The following is a 25,994-nucleotide window of genomic DNA, read 5'->3' as shown; positions in this document are numbered from 1 at the left end:
AGAATGAATATCTGACAAAAAGCGTGCCCTTTACAATATATATCAATTTTTAACGTTCTCAAAGAAGTGATAATTTGTTTTTAATGCATTAAAATCGTTAAATGGGGAAAAAAATTGCATCAGCCATCGTGAAAGGACCCCTTTACCTCGAGTTGGTGAAACATACGAAAGTAAAACCTCATCTTCCTCACGCCAAACCAATATCTATGACGTGTTTTCTATACAGTTGGGTTTTTTTTTATCAGATCTCTAGAACTGTATCTGCATGTAGTTGAAAAGATAAGTATTGGAAAAAATAAATATCTTCCTTTTTTTCTATTGATCAGGCATTCACCTAAGACACCCTCTTCATTTCCTTTTCATTCAAGATGGCGGGGGACGAGTCTGGTACAACGCTTGGTCAGCCTCATTTGGCTAAACAAGACCTCACTTCTCTGGTAGGCGACTACTTTACTTATATTTAAAACCTTTAATTATGTGTCGACCTCCATCTGCGTCTTATTATCTCTAAACAGCATCATAAATGAGACGTTTATTGACGTCAGCGGTCACCATGGACGTGGTGCGCCACCATCACCAGCCGGCACATGACGATGGACCCGCAGCCCCACCTGTGATCAGGATTTAAGCCTTTATCTCTTTATTTTAATTATCATTTAGCCAGACATTTGAATGCCTAATGCTTATACCCATCGCCGAAGTGGACTCTTTATTCGGTTAATGTCTTGTTTGTCTGCTTTACTCAGTCAGACAAAGCGATATCATTTGTTTGATTAAAATAATGTATTTTTATTAACATGTAAATTATATAATGAAAGGTGTCTAAGTTATGCGTCCTTTCTTAAAATAACGAAACCTCGTTAAATGATGGAATTTGTATCGAGTTGATGAAATGGGAAAAGCTGTTTATTAAGGTCATTTCAGAAACGAGGAGGTTTAAAGTGCTTCACACAAGACAACAAAAACCTCATAACTAAGGGAGAAATAAATAAACTTAAGAGTGTAAATGATGTTGTCTGCTCTTATTTCAGTCTGACATCCCTGACCACTGCCTTACCTCCCTGACTGATTCACAGACTGGTTTTGCCTCATCAAACTAGGTTATGTTGAAGAATCCACCCCAGATTGTTTTTCTGATTATTTAGGCTCAAAGTTAGTTGTCTCTGTTAAACACAGCCCTAAGATAGAGACCCTTAGGATATAGACCCTCAGTCCCTGCAGTGTAACACTTCAGGTCTGTCAATAATTGTGAACGATTGTAATCATCTCTTCACACACTCAAGAATCTGGAGCTCGGAGGTCGCTGGTCACAGAGTCTTATCAGTCCCGACATGATTCTCAGGCTGCTCTCACTTAATCCAAATAGATTTTGTTGAACTATCCGAACCAGGGCGTCTTCTCCAGGATATAGGCTCACCGTTTGCTCCCTCTGTGTCGCGTTACAGCTCAGTAATGAGTGTGTAGGAATGATGTTCGTTAGATTAAAAAAAAATTGGATGAGTTTTTAGTTCACTTTTTTAAACAGCGAATTTTCTGAGAGTAAATATAGGAGTTAGACAAAGTCATGTTTTGTTTTTATTTCAGAGGAAAATAACTCATTCATGGAAAACTTGAGTTTGGTGGTATTAATGATTCTGGAGGAAGCTGATCGTAAGAAGCTGAGCCATTAGCATACCATAATATGTTATTACTCGTGTTTAAAGTGGAGAGCTCATGTTCATTTGTTTGCAGAGTCGGTATGTGGCTGTGTTATTGTGCTTTCTACTTAACCAGATTTCTTTGTTTCTATTCACCTCCAGGATTAGAGCGAGGGAGAGGGCTCCGCTCCCTGTGGAAACCTCTCACATTCACTCTCGTATTTCAGCGCTATGGCGTATCTAATGTTAGTCATTCTCTTTGCAGGATGTGTCGACCTTGACGCCTCTCTCTCCAGAGATCATCAGCAGACAGGCCACCATAAATATCGGTACGGCAGAAAATCCGGCTGTGTTGTTCTCTGTGGTCACTTTCAGGTTAACGCATGACGACTTCACGGTTTCTCTCTCTTTCTCTCTTGTAGGAACCATCGGTCATGTAGCCCACGGAAAGTCCACAGTAGTGAAAGCCATTTCTGGTGTTCACACTGTCCGATTCAAGAACGAGCTGGAGAGAAACATCACCATCAAGTTAGGATATGCTAATGCAAAGGTAGGTAACACTCGGGAAGGGATTGATGTATCCGGGGGCTGTTCTCATCTCCTTGACATCTGCCTCCTCGCTGAGGAGGCAGCAGTTTAATTACGTGAGATCAAAGCGGTTGCATGCAGACATTAACTGTTCTGTACTAATGGCATTGACTAAAGGGCACCATCCCATCCGACACACTCGAGGTGAATTCTCCTGATGATCGCCTGCTGCGTTCTCACATCAGCTCACTTGAACTTCATTTAAAGAAAAATACTAGAGGGCTGGCCGGAGGAAAAAAACTCCAGATAAAATCAGAGTGAAATGTTTTTCTAATTTTGTGTACACATTCAGCTCATCCTGAAAACTCCAGGAGTTTTGAAAGCATTATATCAGATCAATTCACACATTTTTTGTTGTTGTTTTTTTTACATATTGTTCTTTAATGTCCCAAAGTTGGTTAAAAAAAAGGATAATACCAGAATTGTTCTTGGTGAATAAAAAATAACCAGACCCTCCCATGTGTTTGCAGGTCTATATGCTTGATGACCCCAGCTGTCCTCGGCCGGAGTGCTACAGGTCGTGTGGCAGCAGCACTCCTGACGAGTTTCCCACAGACATCCCCGGCACCAAGGGCTGCTTCAAACTGGTCCGGTAAGACTGGAGAGAGAGGAGGGGAGGGGTAGATCACAGCTTCTTTCAGACTGTCTTTAACAGTCTTCTTATACCTCCACAGACACGTGTCCTTTGTGGACTGCCCCGGTCACGACATTTTGATGGCAACCATGTTGAACGGAGCCGCCGTCATGGACGCAGCCCTCCTGCTTATTGGTAAGAATCTGATTGTTTTTTCACAAACTTAAACTAAATCATTTTGATGTTTACTCCCTTTGGTAAGATGTCACCTGATTTATTAATTTATTTTTGTTTGTTTTGTTCTTGTCTGTCTACACCAGCTGGTAATGAGTCGTGTCCTCAGCCACAGACGTCTGAGCACCTGGCAGCCATAGAGATCATGAAGCTGAAGCACATCCTCATCCTGCAGAATAAGATCGACCTGGTGAAGGAGAGCCAGGCCAAAGAGCAGTACGAGCAGATCCTCGCCTTCGTGCAGGGTGAGCGGCATGGTTTTATTTTCATTTTTCAGACGTTGTGGGGTCTAAAAAGTGTTGCTTTTTTTTTTTTTTTTTTTTTTTTTTTTTGCAATTCTTCTGGAGAGGAGGTGCAGCATACAGCATCCTTTTACTGATCACTTCAAATTGAAAATTGTTCCGTTTTTCAGAAGGACGCTGCTGACGCCACCAGCACTCTTTTCAAAATATTTCCTGTATTTATTTATTTATTTTTTGTCTCCACATCCTCCTCGCAGTGAAAGCAGAGTTGCATTGTCACTTAATCCCGACAAAGTAGGAGGGTTCTCAGATATAAAACACAGTTAAAAAGCACCAGAGCGGTTTCTGTCATAGAGCGGCCGTGGTTCAGTATAGACAAGACGCACATGCAGCGCTGTTTTTCTCAGCCTTCATCCAGAGCAAACAGCCAGCGCTCTTCTCTTTCAGGGCTTCACCTCTAACTCACCTCAGGTTAAAATAATGACTCTAATGACAACAGTATTGAATGTTTGATGCAGAAGCCACGTCATGTGGAGAATTTGATCTGAACAGAGTTACTAACTCGGTACTCTTGGTTCATTTTTCTCAAGTTAAAACCTTTAACAGTTGGCTGTTTATTCTCTCCTGCAGGCACAGTGGCAGAGGGCGCTCCCATCATTCCTATCTCAGCTCAGCTCAAGTACAACATCGAGGTGGTCTGTGAGTACATCGTCAAAAAGATCCCAGTGCCAGTGAGAGACTTCACCTCAGAGCCCAGACTCATCGGTGAGAGAACGCACCAAGCTGAAGCCTATTGACTGTACATGACACTCTGTTTGTTGTTCACTTTAGCTTTGCCTCTGTTTTCACTTGTTCGGCACCTTCTGTGTTTCAGTCATCCGATCCTTTGACGTGAACAAGCCCGGCTGTGAAGTCGATGATCTGAAAGGAGGCGTAGCAGGAGGAAGTATCCTGAAGGGCGTGCTCAAGGTCAGAAGATTTATTTATTTATTTATATGTAATTTAAACATAAAAACGTTGATTCACAGATAGACAAACTATTTTAACTGTAGCTTTGACTCTGTGCAGATTCACTTGACTTCTGTAGTCAAAGATTTGAATTCAAATGAGAGTCAACGGGGAAAAAGTCAGTTAATCTTAACACCATTTAGTTAGTACCGGTAGTCTCTTTGATGAAAATGTCTGTTATAGTCGGATATTAGCTCCCAAATCACCAGACGTCCAGCTAATACTAATCACATGCAAGTAGGGCTTCAGACATTTTTTGGTACTGAACTATAAATATTTTATTTTCCCACACAGACCCATTTTATTTATTTGTATTTCATCTGGAACTAATAAATGGACTTGAGCTTGTGTGGTGCTTTTCTATTTTTCTAAATCAAAGTGCTTTTAGAGCGTATGTCACACCTACCCATTCACAACCATTCACACACTCAAAGGTTGCTGTGTAAAGTGACCATCGCTTTAATCCCACTCATACACATGCATATGGCGCTGACGAAGTAGCGGGAGCAACTGGGGGTTACGTATGTTGTCCAAGGACAGAGGACATGTTGCTGCAGGAGCTGGGATCGAACCCCCAACCCTTTTTTAGAGACGACCGATTCTACCAACTGAGCCACAGCCGCCGCCCAGCGCAACAAGCATGCTTTACGCTCAACTCTCCCTGACTTACTCTTTTACCATGACACAGCTTTTCCGACGTTAAGAGAAATTTCCCCGTCTGTCTGTCATGTCGTGTTAATCCATCCTACAAACAGACATTGGCACTGAAAAGGACGAAACTGCTTGAAAAGGATCATCAAGCCAACCTTCACTCAGTTGTCTTAACCTAATCCGTGTGTTTCTATGATTCCTCTTCAAGGTGGGTCAAGAGATTGAGGTGCGGCCGGGTATCGTGTCCAAAGACCATGAAGGAAAGCTCATGTGCAAACCCATCTTCTCCAAGATCGTGTCTTTGTTTGCTGAGCACAACGACCTGCAATACGCAGCACCCGGAGGCCTAATCGGTTGGTCCACACCCATGCTTCAACTTTACACTTGAATTAATGTCTCCTTTTATGACTTACACCAAAACCCCCATTTTTACTTGAAAAGGAAAATGTAAGTCTTAGCAACATATAGCTCTTGCTCTCGCTTTTCAGAAAACTTTTTTGCCTGACTAAGTTTAATTTAGACACAGGAAACAATGGGATGAAGAATGATTTACACAAACAACAGTGTGTTCTAAGTAGCTAAGCAGAGTCTCTGTGTTTGGTTGCAGGTGTGGGCACTAAGATCGACCCGACACTGTGCCGGGCAGATCGTATGGTTGGTCAGGTGCTGGGTGCCGTCGGAGCGCTGCCAGAGATTTTTACCGAGCTGGAGATCTCCTACTTCCTGCTCAGGAGGCTGCTGGGAGTCCGCACGGAGGGAGACAAGAAGGCTGCAAAGGTGAGACATGCATCATGGGAAATGTGATCCGGACTATCAGAGAGGAATAATTGGGCTTCAGGGGGATGGACATGACTTCATTTGATGTTATAATGACGGTCTTAAACTGTGAAAGAATGAAAGAGATTACAACGTTGTTTTCTGTTAAAATAATTTAACATGATGTTCGATAACACTCCAGTCATGGAGACTTTGGTCAGTACGTTTGTAAAATGATAATCTAATGGGTTTTACTCATGCTGGTCAGTCCCTTTGTTATTTCTTTGGATGAACAGGTTCATGACACCTTCTTGTCTTTTCCTGTGTTGTGTCCCTGCAGGTCCAGAAGCTGTCGAAGAACGAGGTGTTGATGGTGAACATCGGCTCATTGTCGACGGGCGGCCGCGTCAGTGCCGTCAAGGCTGATCTGGCCAAGATCGTCCTCACCAACCCGGTGTGCACAGAGGTCGGAGAGAAGATCGCTCTGAGTAGACGTGTGGAGAAACATTGGCGGTAAGACTTAAAGCGGCCAGTAAACCTGAACTCGTGATTTAATCTGATACACACCTCATGAAGAGGGCAACCTTTCTCTCCGTTAGCTCTTTTAATATTTGAGTGTAAGGTTTGTACGTGAATTAGTTGTGCTTTATTCTCCAAATTACAAACTTATTTCGCTAATTAACAAACATTAATCTGCCTATCTTACTTCCCTTCTATTCTTGTCTCCACAAACATGCAACTCTCCTTTCTTACACACAGCGGTTTGTCATTCCGTTTTTTTGTGTTTTTTAAAAACGTTTTATCACGTTTCACGATCACATCAAGGGATTCACACTCATTAATAACAGCTATCCCAAGAATCAATGCAGCTGCAAGAAAATATTTAAACCACAGCATATACATACTGTGTATATATATATATATATATGAGAGAAATAAAAAACATTCTGTTTTTATTCATGCACACAAGAGGCCTGTGCTACACGGCAGATGAAGCAAAGTCTGAAGAGTGTAGTCCTTTCTGTAACTTTTTAATCATCTCAGCTGTTTGTTTTTTCTTTTTCTTTTGTTAATATCTTGTCCAGTAAGTTTCACTCTGTTCTCCTTCTTGCAGTCTGATTGGATGGGGGCAGATCAGGAGGGGCGTGACCATCACACCCACAGTGGACGATGACTGAGGAGATGAGGAAAATAAAAAAAACAGGATGATACCGTAGCAACGCTCCCATCAGCTGGACATCACAACCATCACACTCTTCTTCTTGGCTTTTTTTTCCTTTTCCTTTTGTTTTTTTCCAAAAGGAGAAAGGGTGTAAACCAAACAGGACACTCATGTTTTAAGATGTTTAAAGAAGCTTCCACCCTCTGCTCCTCTTCCTCAGCAGTGAAGCTCAGATCAGACCGACCACTTTGCTGCAGATGAAGGAGAGCAGAGGAGGCTCTTTGGTCACAATCATCCAGAGGCCTGATTCAGAGCGATGCAGAGGTTCACTCGGTGCAGAGGTGATCCTGTACTGCCCAAGATTTCTGTCAGATATAATAAAGTACATTTGGAAGATAAGTGCTCATTTGTTTGTGTGCTTTCATTAATTGTGTGGCTGAAAATGAAAAAGGGACTGCAGCTTAGTTTAAAACTTCGAAGGGGAAAGGAATTGGTAAAGATAGATTACAAACGAGGCTCATCCTTCCAACAATTTCCTGTTTTTATGTCGGCTACTGGTTTTGTATTAAGGTTATGTTTTTCACTTTCTTTTTACAGATGTTATAAATTAAAAAGTTGCGAACAACCTTCAACACAAGATCGTTAAATATGTAAAACAAAAATATTTCTTCAAAGGTTTTGCAATACAGCTTCATATAGAAACTGAGATTTTTGATACTTCGGTGTTACCTTTTGAATGGTTTATCCATTGTACTAAAATGCTATGTCGATGTACTTGCATGCTACTTTTAACTGATGTCTTGAAGACAATTGCTTTATTTTTTAATGTTTTAGGTCATTAAATCTAGCAGTTTAAGAAACTATATATGAATTCAAGTGATTAATCTTGACATTAATCAAACATAAACAGTGAATTTTCACTCCCATCATAGTGTGGTTTCTGATGTTCTTTAACAGGTCAGGCTTGAGTTAGAGGTATGATACATGTTGGGTGTGTGGCTTGAACATGTATGGTAATGAAGATTGTGATTTTAACTATTATTTCTCTGTATGGACCTCGTGTGGTAAACTCATTTCCTTTCTTAACATTATTCTGAGCCTGGCAGTGACAGCCACTGGAGATTTCACTTGTAAATCAAGTGGAGAAGTGTATAGGCAGTAAACGCAAATAGATATACAGGGCTGTACTTATAATTTTAATTACCAGAGCGTTTTCAAACATTGTACCCAAGTGAAATGTGAGCCCAGCGTTTACCAAAGGTGGTGGTGTTACTGTATTTCCGGGATGATTCACCTGACGAGCACGGGACAGGACGTCATTTACGTGCAGACAGGAGCAAAGTGAGAGAGAGAGCAAGAGTCGAGATCTGTCAAACTGCAGATATGAGTTAGTCTCTGCAGTGGATTCTTTTATTGTTAAATCTCTCCCTGTTCGCAGAGCTCCAAAACAAACTGACCGTGAACGCATCACGGTGAAAAGAGTTTGTGTAGTTATTCTTATAATCGTCATTTGGTTTGTTTTAGCTCAACTTTTCCAGCCCACACATGGAGTCTGCAGGTAAGATGAGCTCTCCTGCTGAACAGAGGAGCCAGAAGGTTTCGTGCGGAGATTTTTGCAGCCATACACTGATTTTACCATCGTGGTTTAAAGATAGCCTGTTATTAAAATAGTGTCCTGATTGAGATACTTTTACATCACTTAGGCCTTTTGATTTAATCTCTGCTTTCTACTTTATCTGCACTTTTACTTTGGAGAAATCTTATAGCCTAGTTATATTTTCAAACATTTAGGCTTTCTGCAGCTTTCAGCTGCTTTACCATTTCTGTTTTTGCACACCAAAGAGTAAGGGATATTATTTTGTTATGATGAATGTTTTAATACCTACTCTCCACTCTCTACTTTTTGAACAGAACAGGAAGTAAACCCTTTGATTGTCATCAGATGTCACTTCTTTAGACTTTAAATTGATCTTTTTTACAGTAACTTAACGTTTATAAAACTTTGAACATGTACATAGTGCCTTGGTAAAACAAGATCTGAATTTCTGAACTCAATAACAAAGTATTTACTTTGATTTACTTCCTTTGGATGAACTGATCTTTATTAAAGATGATTGAAACAACACGTAAAGAGTATGATCTACTGTTTTAGTCTAAAGTGTTTTCACTGTCATTGGTCAGATGTTCAGCGGGGACGTGACAGTGGCAGTCTGAGACGTTCCCCCCTAGACGTCCTCATGAGTCAGATACGCAGGAAACGCTCGGCCTCGGACAGAAAGCCATTGGGACGCTTTCTTTCCTGGTCCTCAGACCGGACAGGGATCTCTGAGGATGCAGAGACGGAGGGACGGGAGGAGAAGGGACAGAGGGAAGGTTTGGGATAGTTTGTCTCTCCCTTTTTGTTGTGATGTTTATTTATTTATTTGGTAGAGAGGGCTGATTTTAAGTCTCGGACATAAAGACCCAAGTGACCTAGTGTTAGACTTTAGGTAGGTGTGTTTGAAGATGGAAATGCAAAAGAAATGCTGTTAATGTTATTTTCTTCAATTCCTGACTTGTTTTAAGTCTTGCAAAACCACAAACGAGAAAATTTTAGTTTAAAAAGAAAGTGGTTCAGACAAAGTGAAGTGTGTCATTTGTAAAAGAAATTTGAAAAAAAATGTGTTTGTGTTGCTCAGGTTGCTCTGATGGAGCAGAAAGCAGGCGGGATGTCGGCTGGGGTCAAGTGTGTGTTTTCCTGCAGAGGTTGGGAAAGAAAGCAGACAGCAGGAGCCTGAGCCTGGCTCACTGTGACCTCACTGCTACAGACCTGCTGGAGCTAGGTGGCTATGCTAAATACTAACACACATGATCTTTATTGATGGTTAAAGAAGAAGCTGTAAAATGTAAGAAGTAGAAAATACAGATATTTGTTGAATTAGTGAGAAAGCTAAAATTACAAGTACACATGAAAACAAGTACTACGACTAAAATACTTCAGCTCAGTTACAACGTTATTGTAATTTTATCAAGATTGGAAATAACAGCATTTCTTCATTTTTACACTGAAGGGATTTTAAGTTGCCTTAGTATGAAATCCAAGGTTTCAAAGAAATCTTATCAGGAATAAATGCATAAAACTGTCAATTTCAGTCATCCGTATCTGTTGACAGCATCCTGCCCATTTTCCATTCGTTTCCCCAGCCACTTTGCTTCAGTTTCTCCCTCAGCTGGAGGAGTTGGACATCTCTTGGAACGAGCTGATTGGTGGATGTCTGAGAGCTCTGACCTCTCATCTTCAGCATGTGAGTGGAGTTAGAGTCTTAAAGCTCTGCAGCTGTAGGATGAACGCGGATGACATCACTGCTCTAGGTTGGTCATTACTGTTTTCTTTTATGATGAAAAACCTGAAAGTTTCATGCAGATACAGTTTATTCTGAAATTATATATATATATATATATATATATATATATATATACATTCGTAAAAGACTTAAAATGATCTGTTTGAAGAACGTGGCAGTAAACTGGAGTTTACCTCAACAAAACTAAACTAAAATGTTTGTCTACAGCTCACATGAGTGTTTAGGAGTCTGAATCGGCGGCTACGGCCGGCCTGGATACACAAGTACACAGTTGATGCATATAAAAAAGGTATTTTGTTTGTGTAGGTGAGGTTCTTGCTTTCATGCCTCACTTGGAGATCCTGGATTTATCCTGGAACAGTGGTGTTGGGGATGGCGCATTGCAAGGTCTGCTGGGTAATCTTCATCCATCACTGAGGGAGCTCCGCCTAGTGGCCTGTCAGCTCACTGACGCTGATGCTACTACACTCGGTACCAAATGTTTCTTTTTAGTTCAACTTAAAATCACATTCAGGAGGAGGGAAATGTTGGACTTCAAGGCAGCCACTTTTATCTATGTGTTTGAGTAATTTCCTACATGTCCCAAGATACAACAGGAGAACACCTATCCTGTCCTTCAGTCTATGGATAGTGTATGACATGTATGTGTCTTGTGCATGTCCCCCTCAGGAGGAATGGTGTCATGTCTGCCCTCGCTCTGTGTGTTGGACATCTCCTGTAATCCTCTACTCTCACAGGGAGTGAATGGCGGCGGATTCAAGGAGCTCGCCACTTCTTTATCTCACACAACCTCCCTCACAACGCTCCGACTTCAGGCCTGTGGTCTGTCAGAACACATCCTTGATGCTCTTGGTATGTGTGTATTCAGATAATCTGTCAGCAAACATGACATCAGCATCACGTTTGTTAAGGTTGCTGTAGGTTTTTGGACTCTTGACTTGAGGTGATCCAGGTGGTGAAAAGAAGTTGTTTTCTACCAACCTGGAGTGAGAACTCCAAAGTTTTCTGACAGAAAACCATTAACTAGGATTTCACACATGGGCGCAAGCAGTCTAATGAGCAAACAGAGCCAGGATGAACAAACATAATAACGTAAAATGATCATAATTCTAAAGTCATATTCTATCCTTTTTTTAAACTCAAAATATTTGTGAACAAAATTAAACAACAAAAAAAACAACATAGACAATCCTTCATTACACGGAGTATTATTTCACAGATTTTCTTTGGAAAAAAAGGCAATACAACAAGTAAAGTCTCCCCGTCCTCTGTCCTGCAGGTGGTACGCTCCCCTGCTTCCCCTCAGTGCGAGAGTTGGACCTGTCCTGCAACAAAAGTCTGTCTGGAAGACTTGACCGCCTCACTCTTCACCTGGCTCACCTTACACACCTGGAGAGCATTGACCTTCACCTGTGTAACCTCACCCACGCTGACCTGGAAGCCCTTAGTGAGTCGCTGTATGTTTGAATGTTAAACTCTGAACCGTGAGGAGACATGTTATAGTATTGTGATATTTTTTTCTCCAGTCCAGGTGCTCCCTTCTCTGACTGCGCTGACTGAGCTCGATGTGTCCTCCAATAAGGAGACAGGGGGCGTAGTCCTCCCGCTGGTCTCTGCCCTCCCTCTGACACAGATGAGGCGTTTTCCCCTCAACAGCTGCAGCCTGAACGAAGAGTCCTTCACTGCCTTTGGTACGCAATTCAATGACTTATACTGCTAGAAGATTCGACAAATAAAAGCAGTACTAAGACTACTGAGGCTCGTATTACAACCAGTACGAGTAAGGTCAAATTTGTAGATACATTAAGGCTTTTTGATACCAATTGTTTTTTAAACAATACAGGCTCAGATTGTTTAATCAATGACATTATCAAAAAGGGTGAATTCATCAAACATTTCAGTCAAACTCCTGCATAATGTCTATATTATGTTGACAATGTTTCGATCCCAAGGTATCCAAACAGGTGTCAATATTTTTGATTTTGACTGGTATCATATGGAAGTGTAGCAACAAGCGTATTTACAAGTATTATTTACTTAAGACAAAGTTCACATTTTGACTTATATTGGGGGAGGGGGGTAAATATAATATACTACAGTACTGTAAAGTTTGTTCTACCTCAAAATATGATCTACAATGTTTATCTGCCAAACAGTGTTGTAAAAAGTGTGTGTGTGTGTGTGTGTGTGTGTGTGTGTGTGTGTGTGTGTGTGTGTGTGTGTGTGTGTGTGTGTGTGTGTGTGTGTGTGTGTGTGTGTGTGTGTGTGTGTGTGTGTGTGTGTGTGTGTGTGTGTGTGTGTGTGTGTGTGTGTGTGTGTGTGTGTGTGTGTGTGTGTGTCAGCCTTGGCCGTGCCGTACCTGCGCAGTGTGGATGTGTCCTGGTGTAAAATGGTTGGTGGACGTTTAGCCCTGCTTCTGGATGCTTTGCAGCCATCAGTAATCCTCGAGCTCCGCCTCAGCAGCTGTCAGCTCACCACAGATGACATATGTAACCTGGGTAAGTTACTCTCTCTTAGTTAGAGCGTCCTGTGAAACAGTGTCTGATATACAGTGTTTTGAGGAGTTTTAGATGTCTGGAGAGCAGGAAAGCCCTAGTTTGTCTTGATTTGAATCATTGTTATAGTTAAAGAGAAGATCATTTTTCTTTAACTTATTTCAAGGTTTTTAAAAGATCGTAAGCAGAGGAAGTGTGTAGTTTTTACATATCGCAGTTTGTAGAGGTTAAATTACTATTGCCATATATTAAATAAGATAATAAGGAAATACAGAGAGCAACTGGAAAAGAGATAGTAAACAAGAACATTTTCAAAGACAGAAGAACAGTTGGTGGTATGAAATGATCAATGTTTCCATAAAATACTTAAATAATAATAAAAAGAATAAAGTACTATTGGTCAAGTAAATAATCTGAATCTCTAAACTGTGCCTCAGATGAAAGTCTCCCTTGTTTGATTCATCTTCATTATTTCTGATCAGTTGTATTGATCCGCCCTCTGTGTTGTCCCGTACAGCTGCAGTGTGCAGACGCGGCTCTCTGTCCTCTCTACGGGTGTTGGATTTGTCTTATAACGGCTCTGCGGCTGATGAAGGCTGGTCCGCTCTGTTCGCAGCGGGAGGTCTGGGCTCGCTGGAAGAAGTCGACCTCAGCTTGCGACCTTCAACCTCTGCTCCGTGCTCAGCCTGGCTTCCAGCGCTGCTCTGTGCTCTGCCTCATCTTCCTGCGCTGACTCGTCTGGCACTGCAGCGTTGGACGATGAGCTCTCAAGAGAGACAGCAGCTGAACCACAGCCTTAGGAAAAGAAGCATCCGGCTGGAGTGGGATCCTCCAAGTAATGATGTGATGTCATCTTTTAAGGCAACCAATCAAGAGAGTCCAGAGGAGAGTCAGCCTGAGGAGTAGAAAATCTAAATCCTGAAACCAAAATCTGAAATCACAAGTCACTAATGAATGTCACCTTATTTCTAAAAATCTACCAGCACGTTGTTCTGCACTTTGAGATTCCTTCAACCATAATCACATCGTGGATCTTTTTTTCTTTGATCTACAGATTTTGAAAATTTAGGGCATGATTAAACAAACTACTACCTTCTTAAGAAAGTCAAGAAAAATGTACGATATTATGCTCTAATATTCATTGATGTGTGAAACATAATTTTTTTTAAATGTAACATTGAGATGAACCACAACATCACATGAAGAAATACGGAACATAGAATGTTTCTACAAAATGGAAAATAACTTTAGTTTAATAAATTCTCTCATTGAAAGACATTTTTCTCACATTTTCTGGAGATATCTGAAATCTTCTGTTGCTCGTCTACATGTTGATTGTAGATGGATGACATCAAACTTTACATGCTTGTTGCAAAGTATATCAAAAATACAAACATATGACAGAGAAGATGTATTTTATAATATGGTATTAATATCGCCAAAGTTTGAGAAAAGATTTTAACAGGACATTGCCAATGAACATGTAGAATGTGCGAGAGATAAGAATGGAAACAAGTTTTACAAGTTGAATAACAGTCTCTAAATGAAGTTGTTAAGTTTCCTAATGCTGCAGGGGAACAGGATGCCGAGCCTCAGTGGGGAGTGTTAAGGTGGAGTCAGGACTGATCGCGTTCTCTGTTGAGAGCTCTAGTTCAGTGTCGGTCTCATAGGTTCTCCTCAAACTGTTGCACACCTCTGCTAGAAACACGTGATTGTCCACCTCGTACGCGCTCACATCAGTCTGGTCTGGAGGCAGACGGCCTGTGGAGATGAGCTCTATGAAGGCCTGAGAAAAGAGGTTAAAGGTGAAATACGAGGTAAATAGTGTTTCTGATGCAGTTTAGCAACGGGATAGAGTGTGTAAAATCTGTATGTGAGATACCTGGCAGACAGGCTCCTCAAGGTGGTTTCCCCAGATGTAGATGTGGTTCAGAGTTGTGTTTACTGTCATAGCCTGAGCCAGAGACAGAAGACCCTCTGTCCCAATGTTGTTACTGGTGACAGACAACCTGGGAGACAGGAGATGGGTATAAATTATCTTCATCTTTGAATGTCATGTAAATAGCTGTTCCAATTGAATTCAAGTACGTACAAGTTGAGTTTTAAAATCATGAAATATATTAAATATTTTTACTTGTTGGAGCATGAAAACCCTTCAAATAAATTCAAACTGGATACCTTCTCTTCAAGTCATTAAAACAAATCAAAACTAAATATTGCTTCCCCCACAAATCTCAAAAAACCCAGAGAAGTCTGCAACCAGATACTTTTTAACGTCTATACTTTTTGATACTGCATTTTTTTAAATGATACAGTCCTCCCTTCTTTTAATGATCGACTGTTAAAAAAAAGAAGCTTAAAAAAACTAAAGGTCTTCAGTCATATTTAGATCACAAGCTTCCATGAGTGAGAGAGCGACGTCTCTCTCTCTCTCCAGAGAGTCAACACTATCAGTTGACATCCTGTGTTTTTTGTCTGAGTTTAATGTGTGTGTTTGGAAGAGATATTTTTCTTTTGGTCAGTCTTTACTGAATCCCATTCCCCCTTTGTTTAGTGACGTCCACTTTTCTTTTGGCTCCAACTGATGTTGTTCTTTCATTCTGAAAGAATCCCAGGGTGGCTTTGGGCGACTTCTTTCCCTCTGCTAAACAACGGTTTCAAGTACAACCCGCCAATTAACTTCTTCTTGATGTGTCAAAGTGTGATGAACCCACTCTTTCAGGACGCAGCCTCGGTGAGCAATGGCCTCGCTAAGGTATGAAGCTCCTTCGTCTTCAATCCGATTGGATGACAGATCTATGATCTCAAGGGTCGGGTTCAGTTTCATCACCTTTGCTAGATGACGTACGCCGTCACGAGTCACACGATTGCTGCAGACGTCAGAGACAAAATTAAGAGGATGGACAGTAGGGTGTTATGTTTAAGTTTTGCCTTGAAATGCAGCTTGCACAAACAATCTCAAACATTGAAACAGACTAAAACCAGTCCTCCATCAGTGGAAAGGAGGAACTGTTCATACCAGCGCAGGTCCAAGTAGCGCAGGCTATGGTTGAGCCTCAAGCCTTCAGTAAGTCTCTCCATGCCTGTGTCCGTCATCCCCATCTTCCCCAGGTGGAGCTCCACCAGACTGCTGTTCATCGCCAGCATCTCGGAGAAGTGCACCGCCCATTCCTCCTGACGCACACACACACACAACTGTACATCAGAGTCATAAAACCATTTAGTTCCTGTGTAATTCACTAATGTAATACTTTGTGTGTTCGCACCTGATGGCTGAAGAGCAGTGGCCGGGTGATATCCAGAGAAATAAGAGTCTTGTTGCTTTTCAACACGATGGCAAACGCTATCACACTCTGAGTGGCCTGCAGGAACAGAAAAAAGACACCTTCGGATTTTATCATCGACAGTGCATGCTGACTACAGACAACCAGCAAGAACCCACCCAAATCCCCACATTATGAATCTAAATCATGTACATACTAAGGATTTGATTTTTTTTTTTTTTATTATGAACATACTGAACCTTTTTTTTAGATATGAAAAGACAAAGTGCATCTGTGTTTACCAGGTCACAGTCAGCCAGCTCCAGCTTCTTCAGGCTGTTGTTCACCTGCAGCATGCTGGCCAGGTGCATCGCTCCTCTGTTTCCAATCTTATTGCTTGACAGCCCAAGAGAGAGCAAGGTGCTGTTACACTGCGGAGAGAGAGAGAGAGAGATTACTATTTCTCACATGGAAAAGTTAGAAGTTTCCTCTGAAGTATCAAAGACACATCATTGTTACTCCATAACCATAAACACAACTTGTAGTTTATTTCATAAATAAAGTGAATTTATAAGATCCTGAAAATAGAAAAAAATAAAATGGTTATTTCCCTCAGTAGTAGAAAGTTGGTATGGAGCAAAGAGTACAACTGCAAACTTAAGCAGGAACAATGTGAGAGAAATTAACCTGCAGGCTGTTGGTGAGAACTTCAACTCCGTCTGTCTGGACGTCATTGAACATGAGGTCGAGAGATTTCAGACTTGAGCTGTTATCCTGTGCAGAAAAAATGAAAACGTAAAATTACACTGGAAAATTAACATGCATACTAATTATTTCAACAACTGTCTGCTTACCAATAGGAGGTCTGCTAAGTGACGTACACCTTCATCTGTTATATTATTATACCTGAAATCAAGACCTGTTGATACCAACAAAAAGTTGAATATTGACTTTAACTTTTCCTGCTTCAGGTGTTCACACTAATCTAACTTCTCACCTGTCACACATTTGTTGTATCTCAGACACTTTGACAGAGCAAAAACATCTTTGTCATCAAGTCTTTGAAGGGGTCTCAGGTGGTCGTTTCCTGACAGTTTTAAGGTGACATTACTGCAAAGCACAACAGGTGAGCTCCATAAGGTCTGAAGTTGCAACATTTTTTCTCAAAGTGCATAATTAAAAACAAATGTCCTTCTCCTATCATTATTTATTTATCGTCTACCCCTATCCTCTTCCAAAGCTTTATTTAGATTTAGGTAGGGTAATTTATTATATAACTTTATTTATATTTTCTTTATCATGTCTTGCTATTAAATAAGAAAAAGTACAAAGTAACTTTTATCAGCTTAGGTTTATCCCGATTGACTTGTTATAAACTATTTCAAAAGTGCTGTTTACAACGACAAACTTATCAGCACCTGAAGGCAACATTAGCTCCGAAAGAGAGAGTTCGCTTTTACCCAAAACGTTAACTTGAAGGCATGTCAGTTGACAATCGACCACTTACCACATAATCGTATTCTTCTGTAAAACTTTTAAAACATGTGCATTAATTTTTATCTGATGTTCTTCGCACACAGCAGCGTAAAAGTCCGAAATGTTTTCGCTAGCCATCTTTCTGCCTGGATAGTCAAGTTGCTATGGCAACAAGTAAAGATGGCGTCACACGAAGTACAAAAATAAGACACGAGTTCAATGAAAACTAAAATAGAGGGAATATGAGTGACTATTTATTTTATTTTTTAGAATTATAATGGCTACATTAGATATTCATACATTTATTTCCAGCCATTTTCCCTGTGAGAAGTTTTATTAATTTATGTGAAACGCAAACTTACTGTAACTCAATACCATTAAAAAAAAATATATATATATATATATATATTTTTTTTTTTTTTTTTAAATCAACTCTTCCCAACAGGAGAAATATTCTTTTATGTTACATTTATGTCTAGATTTCCTCTGTGACAATAATTGAAACGAGTCATATCGAAACGTCCCTTTTTGTCTTCATTTTTATTTTCTTGTTATCAGCTTTGATACAATAATGAACTTGTACATGTAATTCACATTTCTGTACAAGCAGTTCAGAGGTTTCACCAAATCTAAAACTAAAAAGAAATTGGAAACTTAAAATAAAAAGAGCTACTTTTGAGTCAACAGAAATAAATTTCAAATTTGTAGCACTCATACTTCTGCTAAAACAGCTGGTTTAAAAGAAAATATATTACATTGAAAGACAAACCTTAGCTTGCATTAACAGAGTGATATTAACAAGTATCAAGCCATTGTCACATGTCAAACACTTGGGGAATATTAACAGGGGAATATTAGATGTCAGAGATGTAACGCACACATTTAACAATCAGTAGAATAATTAGTGACTTGAGCTGAATACTGAAAAAAAAGACAGCTGTAAATAAGGAGTGTTATTTGCAAAATGTTCACGTGATGGGAGCCTTTGTTTTTAAACAAAATTTTGCTTCTGGGTTTAATGTATAGCGAACCATGAAACTTGTGTATTCTAGGTATGCATATATCTGACTTTCCTCACCTGAGACTGTCTTATACCTCATTTTTGACAGAACTGGCTTATTCTGGATCAGTGTATACTTTTTTTTTTTTTAAGATTCAAACTTTTAAACCAATAATGAAAATCAAAAGAAGGTCATAAGAAAAGCAAAGATGTTTGAATGCTGCTGGTCGACTAAGAATTTGAAGAGAAGACGAGATGAGTTTGAGTCTAATCTTTGTACATTTTAGAAACTACTTTCGTTTAGTTCTGTATATTTTTTTTTTTCAACTTTTCTAGTAGTTGTAGCTTGACACCAACCAAAAGGTAATCAATCATGACTTACTATACTTCAATCTAAAAGCATAAAACTTTTAAAGTAGGAAACAAAATACTGTATCCAAACTAAAAATGGTTCTCTTTCTATTTTGGTAATATTCCCTGCAAGATAAACTGCACACACACACTCAATATGTTCGGTAAGTCAAACCATGCAGTCAGTGTCATATTTTTCATCAGCATTTTTGTTAATTATTTGACCTTCCATCTTCTGCTTTGTCTGTGAAATAAGAATGACTTTCTAGTAAAATAAAGACAACTTAAAAAAAAAAGTCAGTCAGATTTGCAGGTTTGTTGGTTACATGGCGTAACACAACTTAAGATGTCCAAATTTAAAATACAAGCATCAATATTCTTTGATTTTCTACAGACTTTTTACAACATTTAAAATGGTGGTATCTTGAGCCAATGTTTAATAGAAGAAACTATGATATTACAACCAGAAGTGTATCAAAGCAGACTTCCTCTTCAGTGTACAGGAGTTTTTGTAACTGGGATGTGAGTGAGGCTGACTGCGGCGTGACTGTGTCTGTTGCTCAGCTGTCACTGCTGAGGATTTTGGTCTTCGTCGTCCACCGTCCTGATGATGACGATCTGCTCCAGGCTTTGTGCGGGGGAGGGCGGCGGCCGCAGCTGCTCCACCAGCGCGTGAAGGGTGTCCGAGTTGATGGTCTGCTCCGTGTCGGCCTCGAAGGTCACCTGGTCGACGGGTGTGATTGGCGGGTGAGCTGGCTCCACTTTAAAGTCCTGGATTATGGCTTGGTCGGTGGTAGTCTCTGTGGAGGTGGTGGCTATGGACGCCGCTGAGGCTTTTGTGGGGGTGAGTGGTTCGGGGTTGGAGGGCTCACCTTCAGGGATGGAAGCCAACCCTTTGCTGTCATTGGAGAGTTTGCTCTGGACGAAGGCAACAGGATGACTGGAGGCCAGGAGGACGACTGTTTACACCGAGGAACAAAAGACAGTGAACACAATGGAAGGAAACGCCAGAGGAAGTTGATTTATAAAGCAACATTCAGACATAACAATTCAAAGAGCTTTATGCCGTTAAAGACAGAACACTGAGAGCATCAAAAGAGATGTGACATTAAGCAAAACCAAAACAATTATATCAGAGGAAGTAAAGTAGCTCTGAAGTGATTGAACTTATGGGCAGGCAGCAGTGAATAATCATGCTGTTAGCCTGTTAAGAGCTAACCGACTCGGGTAGTTTGTTCCACAGTAAGAGGGTATAGAAACTATATTATTAGGATTGATCTATCAACAACTTCTGCAAATTAAAAACCAAAAACAACAAATCCAAGAAACACAAGTCGGATCATAACATGCTGAGGAAATGAGACAATTATTATGCAATAGCTTCACAAAGCATAAAATGTGTAAGAAATCACAGGTCATTTTCTTCACTCTTCAAAGTGATCCAGTGTTTCTGCTGCGGACACAACTGCAAACTGATGTATGCCTACACGCACACACACGCACACACACGGCTCACCTGCTCGGGCTCTCTCCTTGTGTTGCCGCACCTCATCAGCGTGAGCTTTCTCCTGATGTTTGATCATGTTCTTCACGCTGGCGAACCTGTTTCCACACAGCAGACACTGCACCCCGTTGTTCCCCTCTGCACACACACACACACACACGAGACAGCGCAGCAGCATGAGCAAGATTCAATCCAGTTTTATCTGTTAAATCCAGCTACTTAGAAGTCAATCCCTCCTTCTTTGTTTCTAGCAGAAATTTGACAACAGCTATTCTCACCTGGAGAATAGCGAGACTCACCTGGATGATGCCTCATCATGTGTTTCTTCAGCTCCGAGGACGTCACAAAACTTGAATCACATGACGACTGTGGACATTTGTACGGAGTCTCGCCTGGAAAACAAACACAAGAACAAAATGTATTAAAGAGTCTGACAAAACAGCTAATGATAACTTTTTTCTGCTGGATTTTCCAAAGAGTTTAAGTTGAACCAAAGGAAACTCTACTTGGAGATTCTAACTGGGGGGGAAGCTTAAACACTCCTCTTATCATTGCACTGCTTAGAGAAACATCTCTCACCTGTGTGTTTTCGTGCGTGAGCGATGAGAGAAGAAGAAACGGAGAAGGACATGCCGCACAGATCGCACTGGTACGGTTTCTCTCCCGTGTGTCGTCGCTTGTGATACGTCAGAGTGCTGGACTGAGCGAACGCCTGACCACACACGTCGCACACGTACGGCTTCTCCCCGCTGTGCAGTCTGAAAGAGACACACGCACACAATACTTAGTCAGATTTGCCCTCTGAGACATCGGATGTGTCTAATCAATAAATAACACTCATCACAGAATTGGTTATAAGTGCATGCTAAAACGCTGTATAAGGAAGATGCTAATTAAAATGAAACCAACAGAATGTACAGTGAAAATAAATCACACAAAAAAAAAAAACTGTTCAAATGTTGATAATATATTCTTAGTTACTTTTGGTCGCTATCATTGTTTACTGCCAAAAACAGGAAACGGTCGGCCTGTCTCTTTGCACAGGTCTGAGACTACCAACACTAGAGTTTACTTCACACACTGTCACATCCCTTTTATTTTAATCTGTATAAAATCCTGAAGTGAAGAAATGACATTTCCTGTTTTGTGTCTCTGACTATTTCCTGTAGAGATCTGTCACTTCTGGATTAAAGAAGAGAATAAAGCTGAGATGCCCGACGGGAGCAACAAGTTCTGAATGGATGCATTGTTGCCTCAGAGTTGCTGTTTTATATATTATCATAACAACCAGAGCAGTGAATGTACCTGATGTGAATTTTGTAGTTTGACGAGGTAGCGAACTTGAAACCGCAGCGCTCACAGGTGTACGGCTTCTCCTCGCCGTGGTGCATCCGGCGGTGAGCGACCAGCTGACACTTCTGAGCAAAACACTTCTCACAGTCGGAGCAATTGAACGGCTTCTCACCTGAGAGAGAGAGAGGGAGGGAGAGAGGGAGAGAGGGGGGGGGAAGAGAGAGAGAGACATCATTGCCACCAGTTCATTTGTTTGTTAACAACAGCTGTTAATGTTTACATTCTTACAGGAGGGAAACACAGCAGTATTTGATGCTCACTGAAAATTGACTTTTAGTTTTTTTTCCCTTCAGAAATAGCAGTTCTGAGCGGTTTGTTTGATGTAAACTTGTAACTGAGAACGGCACCATCGCTATATAAATCAAGTAGGTAATGGACTGGGCTGAGATTTTTGAGTTTGGTGTAATGACATGACATAAACAGTTGTTTGAATTGTCAGTACGTGGAGTTTTTTTTACATGAAAGGTGCTGCAGCCCTCGCAGCTCAGCTCACCTGTGTGTATGCGCAGGTGTGTTTTCAGCTGCGTTGCTTGTCTGAAGGTTTTGGAGCAGAAGATGCAGACGAACGGTTTGAGCCCCTTGTGGATTTTCTCGTGTCTGCGCAGGCTGCTCACGTCTTTAAACAGTTTGTTACACTCGGTGCACGACAGAGACAGCTCGTCCATTTCTGAGCGATCCTGCTCCGCAATCTCGCCCTCCTCCAGTTCCCCGTTGTTATCCGTTCCTGCGTCGCCACTGTCATCATCCTCATCCTCCTCCTCCTCCTCCTCATCGTCGTCGTCGACCCTCCTCCTGCCCCGCCCCCTGCCTCTCCCCCGGCCTCGCCCCCTCCCCCGGCCTCTTCCTCTCCGCCCAGTTCCGCTGCTCAGGCGAGGCTTCTTCACTGGATTGTCGTCATCGTCGTCCTTTGAGGGGCTCCAGTCTGCTGAGTTGTCTCCGAAATCTTTCACACTGGTATCAGAATCCTCCATGAACACATCTTCTGTTTTAGTAACGCCTCTCCCTCTCCCCCTGCCTCTCCCCCTGGGTCTCCCTCGAGGTCTCCCCCTCCCACTGTAGCCTCGGGTTTTTGGCGCAGCATCCACTGAGCTGCTCGGCTCCACCAGCTCATCATCAAAACTTTTTGGTTTTCTGCCTCTCTTCTTCCCCTGTCCTCTTCCCATGCTCCTTTGCGTAGCGGGGCTAAACTCTGCATCGCTTGCACCTCCCTCTCCCCTGAAGAAATCTTTGCTTTCATCATCCTTGAACATTCTCTCCTCCCCCTCCTGCCAGTCTCCCCCTGCCACAGAAACGATGGACAGGGGGAAAGGTGAGCTGGGGCTGCCAGGAGAGGCTGGGCTGCCAGGAGAGAGACCAGCTTCTTTATCTGCATCGGACCAGGGAGTGATTTCTTCTAGATATTTTGTGGCCTCAGACATCCCCAAGAACACAGCAGCTCGACGCACAGCTGACTGTCTTGTACTGAAATCATAAAAACCAGCATTTTGTTCATTTACTTGGTTGAAAAAAAAAAAAAAAAAAACATTGTTATATTTAGTGGCTTACAAAAACCCCACAGGCCAGTCAGTTCAGTTTTACCTGCTGAGGTTCATGTTTCCAGTGTAGATAAACTCCAGAAGCTTCTCCAGAGCGTAGCGGCTGACCTTCTCGGGGTCCAAAGTCGTGATCTCCTGACCCTTCTCGGCTCTGGAGGAGAAGTATTTGCTGAACGCAGCCAGGATGTTGCGGTGGGCTCTGAACTCCACGTCTTTCACCATGATGGTGATATCACACAAGAAGTCCATCTCCCGCTGCTGATGTAAGCGCTGCAGGAGCAGCTTCCCATGACCGTTTGCATGAGACATCTCTGCAGCTGGTTAACAAGAGAACAACAAACGATGTAAGGAAAATCAAAACAATGTTTAAAAAAAAAGAAAAAAAAAAGAATACCTGTAGAGCAAATTATGTGAGAGAACTTCCAGCTTAATTTAATACAAATCGAAATCCAGACTCTTTTAATTCTTTTATTTTGTCGTCACACTGAAGTTGCTATTCTGTAGTTTTAGCCATCAGCGTTTTAGATCAATCCTAATAATATAGAAATGTGTTAGCCAAGAGCAAGGCCAACTGTGTGACTAGTGTATCCTACAGTATATGTTGAGGTGTATGGTGGGGGGGGGCTTGAAAACAGTAAGAAAGTTTGGGTTCCACTGATGAACATTGTTAAAAAACGTATTTTTTCTTAAAGTGCTGAATCTTAAAGCACTTTACATTAAAGTAGGTACAACTCATTCAGGTATGGATGCGGTAAACTGCAGCTTGTTAAAACAGTCTGTTAATCGGGTGTAGCTTGTCTGTGTTTGTTATTCTTCTTATTATTATAGGGGGTGGCAGTAGCTCAGTCTGTAGGGACTTGGGGCCCCAGTATGGACCAAATCCGGAAATTGGTCTGGTAGCTGTAAAGGTACCAGTCCACTTCTTGAGCACTGCTGATGTGCCCCTGAGCAAGGCACTGAACTCCAAAATTGCTCTGAGGAGCTCGCTGTGGGCAGCCGATTCACTCTGAGACCTCTCCATTAATGCATGTCACTAGGATCCTGTTTGTGCATGAATGTGTGTGCTTTTAAATAAAGTATAAATTATTATTAGTATTATTCAACTCCTATAAATCCAATTAAAAAAAAGAATATTCAAGTTAAATTCTCATTACATTAAAAACATCAAAACACAATATAGCGGTTTTAATGAATTTTAAACATTAAACACATTAAAATAAAACTTACTCTTAAGTAGTGTCGTCTCTTCTCTTTCACTCCTTTAAGATCGTAGATTAGTCTGCTGGAGATATTTATGAATGAATGGACAGTTTTAACAATCCAAGGGACACAATGACAGCCTAAACAACCACTTATCAACTAAAGAAACATTAATAAGCATGTTTAATTTTCTGAATCAGCAGCCTTTGACAGGTGAGATGCAGAAGCAGTTTTGTAAAATAAAAGCTCCCGCCTGCTTCCTGAGCAGGCCGAGCAGCCATGCTAATGCTAACAGCGGTGTCGTACATAGGTTAAAATGACTTCTGGTGGTTTTCTGTCAATCCACTTACAGATACAACTTTATTGTGTACTCCATGAGCCACAACTGAAGCGTGTATACAAGTTTAGTTTTTACCAGGTCAGTATGTGTCATGCAGAGTAAGCTAACTGTTTTCGTAGTTGTAAAACGCGCGGAAAACATTGAGCTCTTATTTCGAAGGTTTCTACCGGCGGTGTTGGTGTAAGTTGGCACAAAATGTTAGGAACGCTCATTTTTAACGACAAGACGAGCAAACGCGTCGTTAAATGTTATCAAATGCTGGAATAAATGCTCTATTTTTATCCATCAGAAAGTAAATAAAAGCAGAAAAGTACCTTCTTAATATCCGCGATCTCCAGCCATCATCATGTGACGTCAGAGCTTCTCGCGAGAGCTAGCAGAATCCCTCTACGAACAAAGATACTCTGTTGAGTCAAGATACTTCACGAGGACAACCTATATGGGGACAACCGATGAGAAACACAACAGTACAACGGACATCCTTTTCATAAATTCTTAGGTAGTACTAATGTTGTCTTATAGTATATGCATTTCATATATCTTGTATCATATTCAGCTCGACCATCATCATCGCTTTTTGACGCAGAAAGGCAAAACTAAAAACAAATCGAACAAAAGGCAACTGTCTTGGTCTTGACTCGTGAATTGCTCTCATAAATGGCAAGTGTTTACTTTCATTAAATTAAACTAAGCTGTCAATTCTGTATTTAAAAACAATTAGATTAGATTTTAAATGACCTCAATAATTTTAACTACGACTTTTATGTTCATTACTTCCTTTATTGTGTAACGAACCTTTTCTTAAATTATTCTGGATTAAATTATTCTTATTATTTAACTGGAAATGACCAGGTTGTGCGACTGATTTCATTTTTCAGTTTAAGGTATTAATTTATTTTATTTTTGTTTGCCACACCACATTCAATTGACAACACAAACAATAATTAATAATAATATCTAAACATAAAAACGATGTATGAATTAGGGATAAAATCAGCAAAACGTTTTGTGAAATGCAGGCTTGTAGTCAAGGCCTCTTTGATGGGTTCATTGACTGAGGTAAGAGTAGTATCCATGACTTAGCATATTGTGGTGTTGCCACTTTTTATTGAGTCAATGATTATAGCCACAATACAGATATTGACTCTTGTGTCTGATACATGAGGTTGTATCATTTTTTTAATCTATAGTATAGTATGTGATTGATGATCCTCTGAGCACATCACAGGAATTTGTCCCTCTTGTGATTCATGCAGGTGGAGTTTAGTGAAGAGATAAATT

At 40.9% G+C, this 25,994-nt stretch overlaps 5 protein-coding genes across 5 annotated transcripts in view; 3 read left to right on the top strand and 2 right to left on the bottom strand.

Annotated features, from left to right (window-relative positions):
• Positions 1-6,703, top strand: part of LOC306834855 (uncharacterized protein) — a 103,766-nt gene extending 97,063 nt beyond the window's left edge. Inside the window, exon 3 of the transcript XR_013780544.1 lies at positions 6,692-6,703. The gene's annotated coding sequence lies outside the window, so the exon portion shown is untranslated. The remainder of the gene's footprint in view (positions 1-6,691) is intronic.
• eif2s3 (eukaryotic translation initiation factor 2, subunit 3 gamma) lies at positions 326-6,871 on the top strand. Its single transcript, XM_079361077.1, has 12 exons — positions 326-437; positions 1,903-1,966; positions 2,060-2,187; positions 2,696-2,817; positions 2,900-2,994; positions 3,120-3,278; positions 3,906-4,040; positions 4,150-4,244; positions 5,143-5,287; positions 5,542-5,711; positions 6,031-6,203; positions 6,805-6,871. Exons 1-12 carry the CDS (start codon positions 369-371, stop codon positions 6,866-6,868), a joined length of 1,419 nt encoding a protein of 472 aa, XP_079217203.1. The 5' UTR covers positions 326-368; the 3' UTR covers positions 6,869-6,871.
• A 1,202-nt stretch (positions 6,872-8,073) lies between these two features.
• On the top strand, positions 8,074-13,969 carry lrrc31 (leucine rich repeat containing 31). Its single transcript, XM_079361285.1, has 10 exons — positions 8,074-8,410; positions 9,034-9,225; positions 9,531-9,674; positions 10,036-10,203; positions 10,503-10,667; positions 10,866-11,048; positions 11,476-11,643; positions 11,723-11,887; positions 12,539-12,694; positions 13,209-13,969. Exons 1-10 carry the CDS (start codon positions 8,398-8,400, stop codon positions 13,595-13,597), a joined length of 1,743 nt encoding a protein of 580 aa, XP_079217411.1. The 5' UTR covers positions 8,074-8,397; the 3' UTR covers positions 13,598-13,969.
• A 254-nt stretch (positions 13,970-14,223) lies between these two features.
• lrrc34 (leucine rich repeat containing 34) lies at positions 14,224-17,604 on the bottom strand. The gene is made up of 10 exons (XM_079361284.1): positions 17,462-17,604; positions 16,952-17,064; positions 16,809-16,873; positions 16,642-16,728; positions 16,257-16,385; positions 15,958-16,053; positions 15,711-15,865; positions 15,406-15,561; positions 14,574-14,700; positions 14,224-14,477 (listed from the first exon to the last, which is right to left on the bottom strand). Exons 1-10 carry the CDS (start codon positions 17,566-17,568, stop codon positions 14,253-14,255), a joined length of 1,260 nt encoding a protein of 419 aa, XP_079217410.1. The 5' UTR covers positions 17,569-17,604; the 3' UTR covers positions 14,224-14,252.
• Positions 17,605-17,951: 347 nt separating this feature from the next.
• Positions 17,952-25,154, bottom strand: mynn (myoneurin). The gene is made up of 8 exons (XM_079360876.1): positions 25,028-25,154; positions 23,217-23,490; positions 22,132-23,099; positions 21,591-21,750; positions 20,865-21,043; positions 20,585-20,677; positions 20,298-20,423; positions 17,952-19,740 (listed from the first exon to the last, which is right to left on the bottom strand). The coding sequence occupies exons 2-8, from the start codon at positions 23,480-23,482 to the stop codon at positions 19,349-19,351; spliced, it is 2,184 nt and encodes a 727-aa protein (XP_079217002.1). The 5' UTR covers positions 23,483-23,490; positions 25,028-25,154; the 3' UTR covers positions 17,952-19,348.
• Positions 25,155-25,994: the final 840 nt, after the last annotated feature.

This window comes from Symphodus melops (genome assembly GCF_947650265.1).
Source record: "Symphodus melops genome assembly, chromosome: 14".
Classification (NCBI taxonomy): Eukaryota; Metazoa; Chordata; class Actinopteri; order Labriformes; family Labridae; genus Symphodus; species Symphodus melops.
Note: the sequence above shows the minus strand (reverse complement) of the source record. Positions and strands in the feature narration are given on the sequence as shown.